The sequence below is a fragment of the Penicillium longicatenatum genome, assembly GCF_028827895.1.
Source record: "Penicillium longicatenatum strain IBT 33135 chromosome Unknown contig_7_segment0_segment0, whole genome shotgun sequence".
NCBI classification, from domain to species: Eukaryota; Fungi; Ascomycota; class Eurotiomycetes; order Eurotiales; family Aspergillaceae; genus Penicillium; species Penicillium longicatenatum.
In genome coordinates this window covers 4,730,801-4,747,519 of record NW_026643124.1, presented here as the reverse complement: position 1 = coordinate 4,747,519, position 16,719 = coordinate 4,730,801, and the positions used below count along the sequence as shown (strand labels likewise).

Below are 16,719 nucleotides of genomic sequence, written 5' to 3'. Positions count from 1 at the left end.
AACCACCCTAACCCTAAGATTAAATCCCTTGGACCCTAACCCACTTTTGTTTCCCCATACTAGAGCCGCTCACCCTAAATCCCTTGGTGTCTAAGGGAATTACCCCTATGGGTTAGGGTCACTCCACCTACTCCCATCTGTTAGGTTCTAGATCCACTTCCCTTACCTTGATCTACACTATATACAGTTCCTATTACACTGGCATCCCCCACCTCAAACACTCTTAAGCATATTTTTTTTTGGTCTCTCTCGGCCTAGTTAGTACCTTTCTGCTAAGTTATAACCCTTGTGATATCTAAGTCATTGTTCCCCCATAGCTCTTCTCAAGTAGACACTCTTTGGTCTTGCATCTGGCCCTACTATTTTCTAGAAAGAGGGCTGTATCCAGCTACTGTTATAACCGAATACTTCATCCTGCCAATTTTTCAAAACCGCCCCTTTCAAAACGGCCAGGCAGTCAATCGCTCAGTAGGTCAGAATATATACTTACCAGCCTAGGAAAAAGAGGAAGGTAGAATACTGTAGTCATCAAGGTACACAATACCAAAAAATGGGATTCTCAGGACCTCGCCAGCTGCATATAAGTTTGATTGGCTCACTTACTGTCACTGTTTGCTCCACTTTGGAGTACCATTTCTCCAAACTTCCCTCGGAAAGCCTAGTAGGACTAGATAGTATGACAGGACTCAAGGAACATAATATTGGAGATGCGAAAATTAAATGTGAACATTGATAAAACAAACAACAGTAAAAGAAGAAGAAAAAATGGGAATAAGGAAATAAGCAGATTTGCTTCCTTTTCCTTTCCCACTATATAGCTTTATGACGACTGAGAGGGTCGCCACAATGAATTAAGTCAAAGAACTGTCACCGCAGATCCACTTCAACCATCACAAGATGTTTATTGACATGTCTTACTTGTAAAGTAAAATAGTCCATCTACGCGCAACAAAACTCCATGGTTTTTGATCAAATGGCCCAGGCTACCCCTCAGGGAACAGAGGCATCGGCCCAGCCATCGCCTTGATGCATGTAATATTCGATATCCCGCTTAGGATCGTCAGCATTCTCATCCAAGTTCTGGCCATCCATGAATTCAAGTATCAGTTGAGTTGTCCAGGACGCCCTTTCGCGAACTCGGAAAGGAAGAACCTCTCCCTTATGATTGACAGCCAAAAACAACATCCATCCCTCTTCACACGCTTTGCGATCGGCAACAACAACCATAAGAGACTGATGCATATCGGGCTCAGGTGGTCTTTGATACAGCTCTGTTGGCCAATTGCGATCTGAGAGACCGTCCAAAATATCTGGTCTGTGCATTAAAGCAGTGATCATATATGATGGCACAGAGCCTGGCGTGCCGCAGGCTACTCCATCGATGAAATCAGTAATTTCATCATCCTCAGACATAAAGATACTATCAGGTCCAAATTCTCCTTCGTTCTCAAAGAAGCACTCCTCTTCCAGAACATCGTCAAGATTATCTTCAGCAGCAATTGAACGGATGCGACTGTATCCCTCATCGGCAGCATTCCGACTGGCCGGGTTGTCTTTTCGCCCGAACCAAGTCCGAATCCAGAGTAGTCTTGTGGTATGGCCATCTCTTTCTCGATCCTCACCCGACATCAAATCTTGAGGTACATTAGAAGAAATCTCCTCGGGAAACAGGTCGCCACCATCTGGGTATTCCTATTTCCTATCCGTCAGTGTTGATGCCAAGAAAGAAGACTGGGCCAAGGTTACATTGCGACCGTCTTTGCCAAGCCGAGCCCAAGAACCAACAAGGTCGCGGAATTGTTGGGATTTTGGAAGTGAGGAATTGGGGTCCCATTTGTCCTGTTATTCAAAAAATCAATAATCACGTACTGGGCTCGATGCTTGACATGCCCTAGGAATTCCGAGAAGCTCTCATGTTGAATATATTCATACCATAACATAATAATCGAAAGGCAAATGCCCAAACGGCCTTATTTTGATTTCATCAGGCATTTTAGAGTGAAGCGATCGTTAGAGGACTGTTCTTGTGGATGCTCCAGGTCGTATTGAAAAGAAAGTAGCGCGATTTTACTAGGAGTACTGGAGGAGTACTGGTAGTTAGAGGTAAAATGGAAGAGTTCAGTCCTGCCAGTTTTTGTGGGGAGAAATTTTAAATACTTTCGGGGTCTCTGGGCAAATTGAACCTTGGAAACATTTTGGAAAGCGCGCGGGGGAGGCGTACATTATATACTAGTACTACAATGGAGACCCGGCGCTTGGTCACGCGTTCAAATTTGCTACCATTTAGTACTAGCGATGTTTACTAGTAGTATGTACTAGTACTAATATAGGCATCTGAGCTGTCTAACCTTCAAATGTTGGAACATTTAAAGATTCCCACAAGCAAGGCGCATTTATCTAGTACTGGTACATGATTGGACTACATCAATTGATCAGTACCACTGGCAATGGAACTTATCCACTACTAGTAGCTATCTAGTACATGTTTGAACATTTGAAGTTAGACGCCAGATGTTCAATTTCGGTATGCTAGTATCAAACCGCTATAAGGTGGGCTTTAGAGTCCGTGCATATATACTAGTACTAGACCCTCAAACCTCTTAGCAGCGGATGCAGTCACCGTATGCGCATATCCTCAAATTGGACATGTGATACAATCAATCGAGGCGATTCCCGAAGTGCACCCTGGCATAAGATTTGATGGCTTATATTGATGACAAATCAAGGTCGAAAACCTCCGCATCCTCTGGAATTTCAATATCTTTTGAGAGGCAGTGTCAGTTTCAGAGCCACAAAATTCAGAAAGGACAACTTAAAAAAAACTCACCAGTCACATTGAAAAGCTCTTCTTGGGTTGGTTCTTCCCCTCTTTTGATTTTGGCTGAGGCGACTGAGTTATCAAAAGCGACATTGCATCTATTGCAAAAATCATATTAGCGGCCGAAAAGTACTGCGCAAACCAAGGAGAACCTTTGGTCTTACTGTGAAACTCTGATGAAGGGACCCCAATAATTATGAGGTCGCGTACTTCCTTCAACCACACACCACGCGTTCCACTTGATGACTTCATAGTTTGAGTTGCCCAGCAGATTGAAAGCCCCCACAACCAGTTCAATTTTGCTTTCTCTGCCAGTACCGCCGCTGACCAGTTTGTGATTGAAAATTTCGTAAGGTGATCCCTTCGGTCCAGTAGCGGAATCTGAGTTAAAGAGGTGGAAAGTAAAGCTCTTCTTGTTATTGCCAGCGTGGTTCCATGCCTTGTCCTTGTCAACCGGAGATCTCCCACTTCCACTTCCAGTGATATCTGGATCTCCCCAGTTATCTTGCCATTTCTGCCATTCAGTCTGAGTATTTCCTTTATTGTCCTCCCAAGTAACCTTTTGCTTTATTTGTCGGGGTAAAGAGTTCAAGTTAGCTTGCGTGGACTGCTGGTACGTGGGGACACACATTCGACTATTCGACACCGGATTGCCACCTTCATCCAGAGAGTTGAATGGAAACTCGTCGCAGCTAAGCCAGTTTTTGTTCCCTGGAGGTCCATCTCCTTTACCAGTCAACTTCCCAAGAACTGTCGATATGGATTTACACCGTTCGCTCCATATCTTTTCCTCTTCGACTTTTTTGCCGTTCTCATCCGTGTAGGTGTATTTATGTTTTGAGTATACGCCACAAACGTTGTCTCGGTTGACACCACCTACACTTGAGCCTGACAGGGCGAAGGTGCCGGTAAATGGACCGGAACCAAGACCTTGCGCATCGAAGTAATTCATGATATTATGGCAAATACCAGGAAGTGGTCTTCCCTTCACCGTCTCGTCCGGAAAGTACTTGCAATTGTACATCATCGCTGGGATGGTGCTGATACAGCTTTGGCCGGAATCAACATCCATAGAATCACCGTCATCATCATCATCATCATCATCGGCTCGCTTTGTCTTGGATTTGGAATTTGCAGGGTTCCATTCGCAAGAGCCGCCTGTACAAGCCCCACTGGCACATTGCCCTCCGTCGTTGCATGTGAAAAAACTCTGGTTTGCACCAAAAGCAGCTACATCTTCAACAGTGGCTCGCTTTGACAGCTGATGGGGCAATATTCCAGTTGGATCTAGCCAGTCTTCCTCTGTGACGAGAGTTGTATTGTATATGGGGATGAACTTGTCGGCGCCATCTTCTTCTGGCAGAAAGGGATTTCGCTTCGAGAGGGAGGCAGAGCCATGATGTTCCCACAGGATCTTCTGGCGGCCAAGACCATTGAAGAGTGTTCTTGCTGCTTGAAGTTAGATTTGGAACTCGAACATGGATATTAGCTGCTTACGCTTAAGGGCATAGCTCCCTAGCCATTTGAAACTGAAGTTTGTTAGCCGCATTATAACGAAATTGGAGTTTCCTCGGCTGCTTACACTGCTCGTCCACCAAGTCCTAAATTGATATAAGAGTAAGCGTCATATCATTATATGGCTCAAAAAAGCTTGACTCACCGAAGTTGTAAAAGTATTTGATGTAAACGCTGTAAGACGCGGCAGGTGGATTATCAATCCCAGCGCTGGCCTGCGCCTCTACCTCAAATCGAAGTGTATTGTTGACAAAGCCAACAATCTGGGAATCGATAATGGTACCGCCCTTTTTTATGGGAGCATTGACCTTGATTCCCAAGTTTACCTCGGGTGTGATTTTAAAGTCGATGTGCACGTTGGCTTCAACACTTGCATCCAGAATGGGGACCATGTCTGTTCCCTCTGATTTCTGCTCGTCCTTGCCGTCTGGTTGAGCAAACTTCTGAAATTCATCTGCTTCATCCACCTGCGGGAAGTACATTTCATACTTTGGGAATGTGACCTTCGCCCCAGCGGTCAACTTCCCAGCCACTCTGGCTCCCGCTTCCATGCCTCCCCAGAGATCCAAAGTAGGTCCAACAGCGGCAATTCCTTTGATTGCTAAACCTGGGTACGAGAGGGTGTCAATGATTCTGATTCTAGGGCTGCGGTATGTCATTTCCGCACTTCCCTCAATCTCAATCATTGCCTGCACTTCTGGTTCGAGCTCAAAATACGTATAGACTGTATCTATACTCATGGGAATAATAGTTCCTTCTGCATAGTAAGCCCATCGTGCATTCATGTCGAATTTCGCGTCCAATGTGACGTCTAGACCAGCCTTCAAATTCACGTTGCCTCTGGTACACTGAGCACGTCTACTATAGAGTAGCATTTTCTTGTGGATTGACATAGGCAGCTTTCCTTTGTCCGAATTGCGAACGGTGGTCAGCTTTTTGATCCAGTCGGGATAAGCACCCCACCAGCGCTTCTCATGTCGCAACTCTCGTTTGCTTTTGCCGGCATCAGATCCAGAGCCAGTCATTTCGTCCCAGTATGGTACAAGGTTTGTATAGTCAATCCGCAAATTGACCGTTGAATCCTCTCTGCGAATCAATTCAAACCTGTAATCGATTGTCAAGTTGTACACAACTGAATCATGTTGGTCAAGGGCACGCTTTCTAATGTGGAAGTCAGAGAGATCGGTCTCCCCAACTGGCTCCATCGAAATAATACGCGCATAGGGACCAGACCCAATGTGGCGAGGAAGAGAGATAATAGTATCCGGAGCGCCTCCCTTGAAGACCTTCTCACAAGCAGCTTCTCGACCCTTTCGGCAGTAAATAAGATGGGATGACTCCTCGTGCTCGAAAGCCCAGTCCACCAGGTTCGGCTCGTCACGGGTGAGAAGCTCTCGCTTTGAGATAGCATTTCCTGATCCATCATCTGCATGCGTGAAAGCAAAATTGCTTGGAAACTCCCCTTGGAGGGCATCTTCATCTCCATCCAGCACAATGAATCCATACGGGTCGTCGCCCATATCAGTTTCGTCTGGCCCATGTGGGTCATCATCGTTATTTCCATAGTTGTCGCTGTATTGATAAGCCACATCTTCACCGATCGGGTCGGGAAATATTTTCTTCAGGTCAAATGGAAGATCCAAGTCTGGCTTTGGATCGCAGCATAGTCGATGTTGAACTGTTCCACCTGACATCCCGCAAGGTGCTATACGTCCACCTGCTCGATTGGGTAATATGGCCTTTGCCGCAGTGAACTGCGTTGATGGACAGGACCTTTTTGAACATTCCTCTGTGTCCGGGAATGTCAATAAATTGTCCTCCAACTTTTCGAGTCCAGGCACCCAGTCGCAATTGTCAAGTTTGGCTGTGTGGAATTAGCTTCAAAATACCATAGAAGAGGATCAAGTACTAACCATCTATTTTACAGCAGAAATTCTGGAACGAGTCATCTTCGCAGAAGTCACCCCTGGTGGCGATTGCATGAGCATATCCAGTTGAGCATGTACCAAACACAGTGCAAGGAGACCAATGACAGTCCTGCATCTCAGGTGGCCCATCGCAACAGAGTGATGTTTTGGTGTCTCCGGAGCATTTGGTGCCACCACCGGCATCGGTATAGCGGTCTGTAAAGAGTTCAAATCTTCCATTTCCACAAGTATTCTCAGCCTTTCCACCTGTGCATTTCGTCGAGTCTCCATCTGGAGCCCCTTCCCATTTACAGTTGACGGCGGGTGTCTTGGCAGGACAGCATATTCTTTTGAACGTTCCTTTGGAGCAGGCTTGCGAGTTGTGGGCTGAGGATCCATACAAATCAAACGGAGCTTCACCTGGAGAGTGTACGTAGGCCACAGTCACATCGCCTGTATTGCACTTTGAGTTCCCTTCAATCGTTGCCTTTGCCCCAACGCAACCTGTTGTGACGTAGCATTTGTCTCCAGTGAGTCCGCCCATTTCGTCGACGAGAGCCTCTTTTTCTTCATCACTGAGATCGCCACCTTCAAGAAGAGTGCCTGAAACGTATTTATCACCAAGCAAAGCGGTTAGAGCTTGAAAGTCATTCGTATCTTGGTCAACGGCCCAGATCATCACACCGCCAAAACACTCTTTGTCCAGCATGTCACGCTTCTTTTTGAAGCTGGTCTCATCATCATACGTGATCCATTGATTCTCATCATAAATCATGTATGTGACACCGCTCTCCTCATCGTATCGAATTGTCTTCTCATTCAATCGATGTTGGCGAGCCATGATTTCTGCTTTCCTTTTAGTGATCGCATTGATTGCTGTAGCAGAGACCTTTGAATTGAGAGAACTTACCCTTGAAAGTGAGAATCCCCTCTTCACCAGAACACTCTCCACGGACGCCGGCGTCGCTGAAGACACAGCCTGGCTTGTTGCATTTGCTGTCAGCAAGGGTGAAGGTTCTTCCGTAGAAACCCATTCCGAGATTGACTTTTGATAAACTAATATCGTTTCTTCGCAAAAGATCCACACCATTCTCAATTTCGGTGATATTCGTGTGACCAAACACGTACGGACCAGTCCACTCATTTTCTTGGTCCCATTTACCACGCATATCATAACTAAGACATTAGTATCTGATGTTGTATAGCGAGGTTGTAAGCATATTACCTCATGAGATTAAACCAATCAACATTTGGCTCAAGAGCTGCAACGTCAAAATGCTGCAGATACCAGTAGCTAGCAGGAATAGCCATAGAAATAGTCCACGCAGGGTTTTGGTCCTCGAAGGAGCTACGCATCTCTTTCAAAAGGGAAACATAATTCTTGTAATCTGCATCTTTCCCGCCACGATCGTCTAAAAGAGACATCTCGGTCAGTATACATTGGATAAAAACAGAAATGAGAAAAGGGCATATGAACTTACCCGCAACGGGGTACTCCCAATCAAGATCAATGCCATCGAGGTCATACGTTTCCAGGAGATTCATTACGCTCTTGATGAAAGTCGATCGGTTATCCTTGCTGGAAGCCATATCAGACCAGGCAGTCCTAGTTGATCCTACGCAATATAGATAGTCAGCAAAGGCATGCAATGGAGAGTCATGAATACACTACACATACCAGGATCGCTGAAGGCCCATCCACCAATAGCTATGATCAGTTTAAGTGAACGATTCTTCCTTTTCAGTCGGACCATCCTCTGAATCATTTCAGAGCTGTCAATAGTGACCTTGGACTCTTTGATACCACCAAAGGCAATGTTTATATGGGTTAAAGCCTTCACAGGGATATCTTCAGGACGGAACGAGTCACAGTCCCTGCTATCTGCCCACGTCTCGTAGTAGGCGATACGACGCTGCTCCCAGCTTGAAGAACATTTTTCACGCGTGGGTGACCCACAGTTGCTCTGGCAGCTATGTTTATCGTCGGTTTTGAGGCAAAACTCCTCGGTTGTGCCACAGAAGCCCCACTGGCTGCAGCAGACATTCAAGGGACATTCTGTGTTATTACCATATTTTCCACATTCTGCAACAGCATCACAATTGCTAAGACAATTGTCGTCACTGCACCAGTCCGGTCCAAAGCCACAGCTACCAGTTTTTGAGCAGCAACCAACCTTGCAAGGGTTTTCAGTATCACATGTTGCGTCTTGTTGTGAGGCCACGAATTGAAAAAGAGTAGCAAGAAAAAGGAAAAAATGAGTGTGTATATACATCTCGAAAGAATGAAGCAAATAAAATAAAAGGAAATGAAAGAAGGATTTGAGGGTCAGTGAGCAGTCCAATGAGTGTGGAAGCTGCCAATGCCTTCTCGAGGAAGCTGAAGAGAGTGCACGGCTTCCGCTTAAGAACAATACACAGCAAATGAGTGAAGGTAAAGTATACCGTGAAAGAGAGCTTTAGTGCGATCTAATGAGAGGGGGGCTTCGCATTATATTCCAATCGGAATATGGAGCTAGGCTGTTCAAATTGTCAAAGATGAAACCGCGGTGGTGCCCCGAGTTAAGCTAGTTGGCTTGGAAATTTGAACCAGCTCCGTACATATTCCATCCATAATGTCTCCAATAATGATCACAAGGAATTATCACACTTGTGTTGCCGGACGAGCTGTGGCAAAAAGCTGTTTTGATTCTCCATTGGGTATAGTCCTTTACTTTACCAATTTTCGGCCTCATCGGGGCAGCCGTATAATCCGGTGGCTTGACGGCCAAGCATACACGATCATACCCTGTGAGGGCGAAGGCAGTGCTCTGCGCAGATTTTTGCTTGCATGATGCATCCGCTGGTGGCCTTGCGACCGAGAGTCCTCTCCAAGCGAGATGAATGTTCGTGAACTCTGCTATTTTCCGCCTTAATCCTTCGACTAGCCGTGCCCAGGCTAAAATGCCGGTCCTCCTGCATTCTTGGCGTGATTTCAACGCCATGAATACTGGAGACAATCCAGGATGTAACCCGGGGGCCGTCTGTTCTCTCGAGCTACTAGTTTAGCCCATAAGTGGTGGGGAAGCCACGTTTAAATGGGTGGTAAACGATTGGCGTAGAGGTGAAACTCCGCTAAGACATCCAATCACCATTCCAACATTGATCTCCACATCTCACATACTATCTTCCAGGGTCCGATCCGGCTTCCGGATCAACAAAGGGCTTTTGTTATCCAAGCCAAAATTCAGCGTCCTGTATCAAATGCAAGCCACAATGGCTTGATTGACTCCCTGGAACATCTCCAACGACTCCTAAAAAAGCCAAACTGCATTGATGCCAAGAGAGAGCAAATCTCCGATGTGACCCGGGATACTTGGCAGACTAGTAGAATACCACTAGTATTCGAACTTGTTATCACTAGCAGTCCGAAAAATCGATATTTGCCCCTCGGTATTATAATCTGCAATGTTAGATTTCATATTTCCAATAGTATCCGGGTAGGACTTGAAATAGACCTTGAGAATTTTTGAACTGCCAAGTACTAGCTATGTTCCCTCGTCTCGTCGTCTTCAGAACATTCGCTTTTTAGATCTCCTTTTCCTTGGTTTCTTCCACATATGTACATTTCTCTCACGCCTGCATTCTATACACTCATTTGACTCTCAAAATGTTGGCATATCAATCGTTGACGATGTATTTTCTTCTTGTCTTTGCTCAACTCGTGTACTCTCTTTCGGTCGTCCCAAGCATATCCACCATTCCAGCGGGGATTCGAGCTTCTTGTCGAGTCACTTTGTCTAAAAATGTAACTCAATGCTCTGATGATTTTCTCAAGGTACTTAGCCACATTCCTTCTTCCTCTCTGCCTGGAATATGCACAACCGAATGCGAGACAGCGCTTTCAGATCTTTATACAGAGGCATTCGCCAGATGTGGAACTGACAGTGTCAACATCACCTCCAATGGAGAGGTTGTGGTCACCTACAGTCCAATTGACATTGTTGGCGAAGTCAGATATCGATATAACACTACATGTCTCCAAGATAAGTCTCCGTTGTATGCGAATTCGTTGAATCAACAGCTTATACCTTTCCACATAGTAAAGGCTTTTGTAAAGAAAGGCTTGATGATTTATCTAAAGATGAGCTCTGCTCAGAATGCAATTTGAAGTCAATTCAACTCGATATCAATCAGCCAATCCCAGACTTTGAGAACAATGCTGAAGATTTCAACGATTTGAAAGAGTCTTGTGGTATCCCGACTACTTCTTATCCTATTAATCCAACAAGTACAGCAACTGAACCATCAGCAACGTAAGGCATTCCAATATTCAATCAAAAATTTTGAACCTGATCATAAGCTTACAAAATCAGATCAACCTGCGCTAGCCCTTACACTGCCAGTGCAGGCGATACAATGAACACCATTGCCAAAACTCTTTCTGCATCTACAGATCGTCTTCTAACATACAATGGATTTCCTCTGGCCTTCAACGATACCCTGGTGGCCGGAGAAAAGCTTTGCCTCGACCATGTGTCCAAGTGCATGATTCACCAGGTGACAGACTCCGATACATGCGCATCTCTCAAGAAATTGGCTGGCACCACGGTCGATGAGTTCATGCTTCAGTCATGGAACCCGACAATTGGAACATCATGCTCTAATATCAAGACCATGGTTGGAAAGTACATATGCATTAGCCCTCCAGGTCAAGGTGGTCAATTCACCCCGATGGTTCCCTCAACCACTGCTCCCCCATCAACAACACCAACGGACACATACTCGTGGGGCACAGCACCAGACACTGTCACGAGCACAGTCAATATAACAACCACCTGGCTCTTCCCAACAGATCCAAGCCTCATCCCCACACATACCGCGACTCTCCCTTCAAATGAAGACACGGCGGCAATGCAAGAGCGTTCGAAATGGTGCCCTTTCACCAATGAAGACAATTCCACTATATGGGATGCTGGACTCGGCGATGAAGAGTATCATTTGCACTCGTGGGATCTTGATGTTGAATGTATCAATGAGTCCTGGGACCCATACTGTTATCCAGAGCCTACGGATCCAATTCTTCCCAGTCCAACCGATATACCGTCTTCCTGCCTTCCGACTATCACAAAGATCATTCCTCATGGCTGGGTTGATCCCCCCGGTCCCACAGAGTCGGGTGTTGCCGAAATGTGCAACAAATGGCATATTCTCAAGAATATGGATACTTGCAAAAGTCTTTCAGTACAGTATAAAATCACAGAGGCTCAGCTGAATGAGTATAACCCCAGCATCAATGCCCAGTGCAGCAATATACGAGCTGGATTTGCGATATGTGTTCGGGTATGGGATGAGGGTCCAACTACGACAACAGCCTCTTCAACAATTACCGCGGGCCCCCCAGGTCCAACGGGAACTGGAACAAGTCCCATATGCAAGAAGTGGCATTTAATGACTGATGGTACGTCGAAGCTCAATTCGATTGTTTTTGTTTAAAAGTTTTCATTTACTCATAGTTCCTTGAAGGTGAATCTTGTGACTCTATCGCGACCAAATATGGCATTCTAGTCAGCCGCTTCCGACAACTGAATCGAAATGTCGATGCATCTTGCAGTAATCTGGTCAAAGGAAATGCGTACTGCGTTGGATAGGCCGATTTCTGCTCAATTGCAAACGCCGGAAGATTTTATCATTGGTTTGATGCTAGTTTTGGCTGTAAAGCTTACTGATAATGTTCAATGCCCAATTGATAGTGCCTAGAAGGGTTGGTAGTTGTTAGTTGGTGGTATTCAAACAAGCCCTGGAGATCAACATTAAATCAAGATCGTTATCGCAACCACATTCATTTAGAAAAATATCAAGGTAGCCTGACTCATTCATGAAAATTCCTTTTCCCCTCTTTCTTCTCTTTCTCTTTTCGTCTTCATCTTCTCTCTACATTTGAAAAGAGGGGGTGGAAAGAAAGGGTTAAAAATGGACTTGTAATGATATTACGACCTAGTTTGTTACCTAAGACGCCACATTATGCACCTAGAGCTCTAGAGGCTTGAATGCGATCAGACAAGTCTGTTCGGACTCAGCTTACTGCAGTATCTTCCGGCACTAGCATAAAAGCAATTTCAAAGACACAAATCCAATACTTTTTCATACTAGCGCCGCCAAGGTTTGGCCCCCGCCCCCGCCAAGAGCGGCCGCTCGACAACCGAGACACGAGGAGATTCAGGGTCCTTGTCAACTAGTCCAATATTGGCAATCCGAGAGTCCAAACTTGGCACACGAGGCTCGTGCTCAGGTACAACTATGCAGCTTATCCGAGACCGACACATGCTCTGCCGGGATTTGAGAAGAGCCGGCATTATCGGATCACGCCTCGCTGGGTATGGTCAAATGAAAACGAGGAAATTACTGCGCACGTGTGCATTTCGCATGGGCGGACCTAGGCAGAGAATGGTTATCCGAGCTATAGCCAAGACTCGACGGTTGCATGTCTAGTGCTACTAGTAATGCCTGAACCTTAGGAATTTCTAATGGAATCTTACGGACCAGGTTTTCTTAGATATGTGGCGTAGCTTAGTCGTCCTGGTTGAGAAACATAAATATTTGCCTCATGACATTTGCAGCAACTGAAATTCCAGTTCATTTCTGTCGTGCAAGAGGTCTTCTTCAATATGCTTGGCAAGAAGTACGCTGCCCTCGTGGGCGCCTTCGGCATTTCAGGTACATTCGCTTCTCCGGCGTATAGACTGAAAAGAGATGAGACCCCTCACTACCTACATGATTCGGCAACTACCAAGTACTGCACGTGGTGGTGGGACAATGATGGCTCTGTCGCTTGTAAAGACATGCCATCTGCTTGGGGCATCAGCATGGACGATTTCCTGCGATGGGTAAGAGCAAATACATTGAAGTTATGAGCCACTGAAACTTACTCTCGCCTTTTCAGAATCCTTCCATTACCGCAAACTGTGGAAATTTCCAGAAAGATAATTCCTATTGCGTTGAAGCATTTGGAGAGCCTGGGCCACAGCCAACAAGTACTACAACAACAACCTCTGCTGGTCCGCCAGGCCCGACTCAGCCAGGCCAGATAGAGACATGTAACCGATGGGATATTGTTAAAGATGGCGACACCTGCGATACGTACACTAAGAAGTACGCAGGCCTCACTCGACAGAATTTGGTCGACTGGAACAGTGAAATTGGAAATGTTTGTCAGTTCTTGTGGGTCGATTATTATGTCAGTATTTCCCCCATCTGCTCATGTTAAAGCTTTGACTCATCTCTTTTATCAGATCTGTACGGGAGTCGAAGGATGGACACCTACAGGTACCATCACAAGTGGCAGCCCAACTGCCACCAATGGCGTGACAACTCCAAGTCCTACCCAGCCTGGCATGGTAAACAACTGCGATGCGTTCTACATTGTCAAGGATGGAGATGACTGCGCGTCCATAGCGACCAAACACGGCATTACCAAGGCACGGTTCCTGGAATGGAATACCGGCGTTGGTGCGGGCTGTTCGTCCCTCTGGCTGGATTATTATGTTTGCGTGTCCATCATCGGTCACACTCCTTCAAACACCATCTCAACACCTACTACAGCAACTCCGACGAACGGCGTCGTGACCCCAACGCCTACTCGTCCAGGCATAGTCGGCAATTGCGATGCCTTCCACCTAGTCGTCGACGGAGATACTTGCAGTGGTGTTGCACGTTCTGCTGGTATCTCGCTGGCACAGCTTGTTGAGTACAATCCCGAGATCAAATCGGATTGTTCTGGTCTCTGGGCCGATTATTACATCTGCGTCTCTATCATTGGTGTTGGCCCGACTGCTACCACAACCAAGCCCACGTCCCCAACTAATGGAGTCACTACCCCAACTCCCATCCGCCCCGGTATGGTAGATAACTGCGACGCATTCCATATGGTCGTTGATGGGGATGAGTGTGGAACTATTTCTCATAGCTACGGTATCTCAATGTCTCAGTTCACTCAGTGGAACCCTGAGATCAAGGCCGACTGCTCTGGGCTCTGGGCAGACTACTATGTCTGCGTATCTGTGATAGGTGTCGATCCCAAGCCTGTAACTACCACTACCACAACAACGACCGGAAACGGTATCGCAACACCTATCCCCACTCGGGCAGGCATGGTTAGCAACTGCGATAGTTTCTATATGGTCAAACCGGGCGACGAGTGTGGCAAGATCGCTTCAGATCACGGCATCACAACGGACCAGCTATACAAATGGAACACAGAAATTGGATCAACTTGCGGTGGTCTGTGGCCTGACTATTATATTTGCGTGAGCATTGTCGGTGTTGACCCGAAGCCTTCGACGACTACGAAGGGTAACGGAGTTGCTACGCCTACACCTATCCAAACGGGGATGGTGACCAATTGCAAGAAGTTCCACAAGGTTGTCAGTAAGGAAACCTGTGAGACAATTGCTAAGGCAGCTGGAATCACTGTCGACAAGTTTTATGCCTGGAATAAAGGAGTCGGAACGAACTGCAAGAATCTTTGGCTCGATAATTATGTTTGCATTGGCTTGATTTGATCACACCGGGCTTACATCAGGTATTAGACTTCTTCAGAGTTGCACTGTAAGTAGAGTCAGAAATAGTTTTAAGGCCACTTAGTAGTCCTTTTCAACTCACAGTATCTCCTGAAACAACGTCATAGAAAAGGCCGCAATCCGATGTAGTTCCAGCTTGGGTTGGCTCCGCCGGGGTTGCTAAAGTCACACTATGAGGGGGGGTGAATTGTCGATGATTGTGATCTAGGGATACATACCTGTAGAATAATATGAGCCTGCTGCGGTTGGGGCGTAGACAACCGCAGTAGCTGTAAACTGCCTACCTGGGGGACTGAAGGCCGGGTTAGCCTCGCCGAAGAGACAAAATCATCACAGAAACGATATCCTCCAATGAACGAACCTTTTGCACACTCGTTGAACGTGACTAACAAATCCACACGACCCTAGAATAGTCGGATTCCAGGCCATGAACTGAGTCAAAGTGATGTTGTTGCTCTCAGTGGAGTATCGTGTAGCTAGATCTTGGCTGAAAGTTGACTTTAGTTGCAATTTTCTTTCCACTGCTGTTATCCAAACACGTACCAACTGGGATGATCCCAGACCACATCGATCTCGCAAGGAAATGGAAGACAAATGGGCGAGTGGAACTCGCAACCTTGATCCCCTGTTGCTGCAACAATCGCACCTGTGCTGACATTATAAGTATCAGAGATATTGAAACACGATCGATACTCATCGAAGGGCTGAATAAGTTGTCCGAGGCATGATGTTGAGGTAGCTGATGCACTAGACGTAGAACTTGTAACAAGTGCGGTGGATTTTGACACTGTTGCCGTCGCAGTAGCCACAGAGAGAGTTGTGCCATAGGTTGTAACTGGAAATGAGGTAGAGCAGTTACTTTGGATAGCTTCATACTGCTTGAGTAGATAATCAGTCTGCTCTCCATTTGGCAATAATGGAGACATCAGGCGCTGTCGCCACATTTTGATGAAACACTCGCTACACAGCTGTTGATCCATGTCAGAAAAACCCGAGCCTGAATGACCAAGAGAGGAATTAAGTGTATTACCAGTCTTTTCTCGTACAATCTAGTGACATCCTTCATGTCATCTAAGATATCTATCACAAGCCAATCTAGATCGGAGCATTCTACAGGAATAGCAGATTCGTCGGAGTTATAGCATGCATCAGTAGACCATCTAGATGCTCACTGAGATTAAGTACGAAAATCGATTTTAGCTGACACTCAGGAGTTGAGATACACCTACCGCACGTAATCACTCCCTTGCCAATTTTGTGATTCCAGGAAACACCAATTAAATGCTGGAAGCTGTCAGTTTGGGAATGTTATATTGAAGAGAATGATCAGGAGTATTGACCTATCTTGTAGACAAACTAAATCATGTCCGCTCAACCACATGGCAGGGACCGTTTGCGCAAGCATGTACGTTTCGCTACTGAAAATCGATTCACCTTGACAGTTGGCCACCACCGCTGAGTTCCAAGATTGAAGTGAGTCTCCGCATTCTCTGGTGCAGAGAGTCGTAATATTTTGCTGTGACCAGTCTATGTAGCATGAGAAAAGTGTTGACGTCCTGATTGGGACTAGTGCCTTCCTCTGGCTACTTAAGCTTCACTTTCGTAGACTCTTCTTCTTCTTTCCTCTGTCGCACTCAATACAGTTCTTTCGTACCATATTGTTCTGCTTCCATTCTCCTTCTTCTTCAGATTATGAGCCCGGAGCATACGACATCTCGAGTCGTTGCTTCCATCTGACCTCGCTGTCGCTGTCACTTCTACGCGGAACACTCCACCTTCTGCAAGGTGCCCCGCAGTTCGTGACCCCACAGCACCCACCCACCCTTCCCGTTTCGAGATAGCTCGCTGTCTCGTCGGTGTCGATCACTCTGGTCGCCATAGTATCGTCTTCACGCTACTGTCTTCGATATCCGACACCTAGTTG

The 16,719-nt window shown here is 46.2% G+C and overlaps 3 protein-coding genes across 3 annotated transcripts; 1 reads left to right on the top strand and 2 right to left on the bottom strand.

Annotated features, from left to right (window-relative positions):
* Nucleotides 1–2,978: 2,978 nt before the first annotated feature.
* Nucleotides 2,979–8,513, bottom strand: N7484_012038 (glycoside hydrolase family 18 protein; the record flags this gene model as incomplete). The annotated part of the gene is made up of 7 exons (XM_057122425.1): nucleotides 2,979–4,267; nucleotides 4,479–6,197; nucleotides 6,247–7,086; nucleotides 7,151–7,416; nucleotides 7,466–7,652; nucleotides 7,722–7,856; nucleotides 7,919–8,513. The coding sequence occupies 7 exons, from the start codon at nucleotides 8,511–8,513 to the stop codon at nucleotides 2,979–2,981; spliced, it is 5,031 nt and encodes a 1,676-aa protein (XP_056968179.1).
* A 1,373-nt stretch (nucleotides 8,514–9,886) lies between these two features.
* N7484_012037 (uncharacterized protein) lies at nucleotides 9,887–14,777 on the top strand (the record flags this gene model as incomplete). Its single annotated transcript, XM_057122424.1, has 6 exons — nucleotides 9,887–10,275; nucleotides 10,320–10,532; nucleotides 10,593–11,677; nucleotides 11,743–11,858; nucleotides 13,160–13,453; nucleotides 13,509–14,777. The coding sequence occupies 6 exons, from the start codon at nucleotides 9,887–9,889 to the stop codon at nucleotides 14,775–14,777; spliced, it is 3,366 nt and encodes a 1,121-aa protein (XP_056968178.1).
* Nucleotides 14,778–14,800: 23 nt separating this feature from the next.
* Nucleotides 14,801–15,739, bottom strand: N7484_012036 (carbohydrate-binding module family 18 protein; the record flags this gene model as incomplete). Its single annotated transcript, XM_057122423.1, has 5 exons — nucleotides 14,801–14,821; nucleotides 14,878–14,954; nucleotides 15,014–15,087; nucleotides 15,157–15,282; nucleotides 15,339–15,739. The coding sequence occupies 5 exons, from the start codon at nucleotides 15,737–15,739 to the stop codon at nucleotides 14,801–14,803; spliced, it is 699 nt and encodes a 232-aa protein (XP_056968177.1).
* Nucleotides 15,740–16,719: the final 980 nt, after the last annotated feature.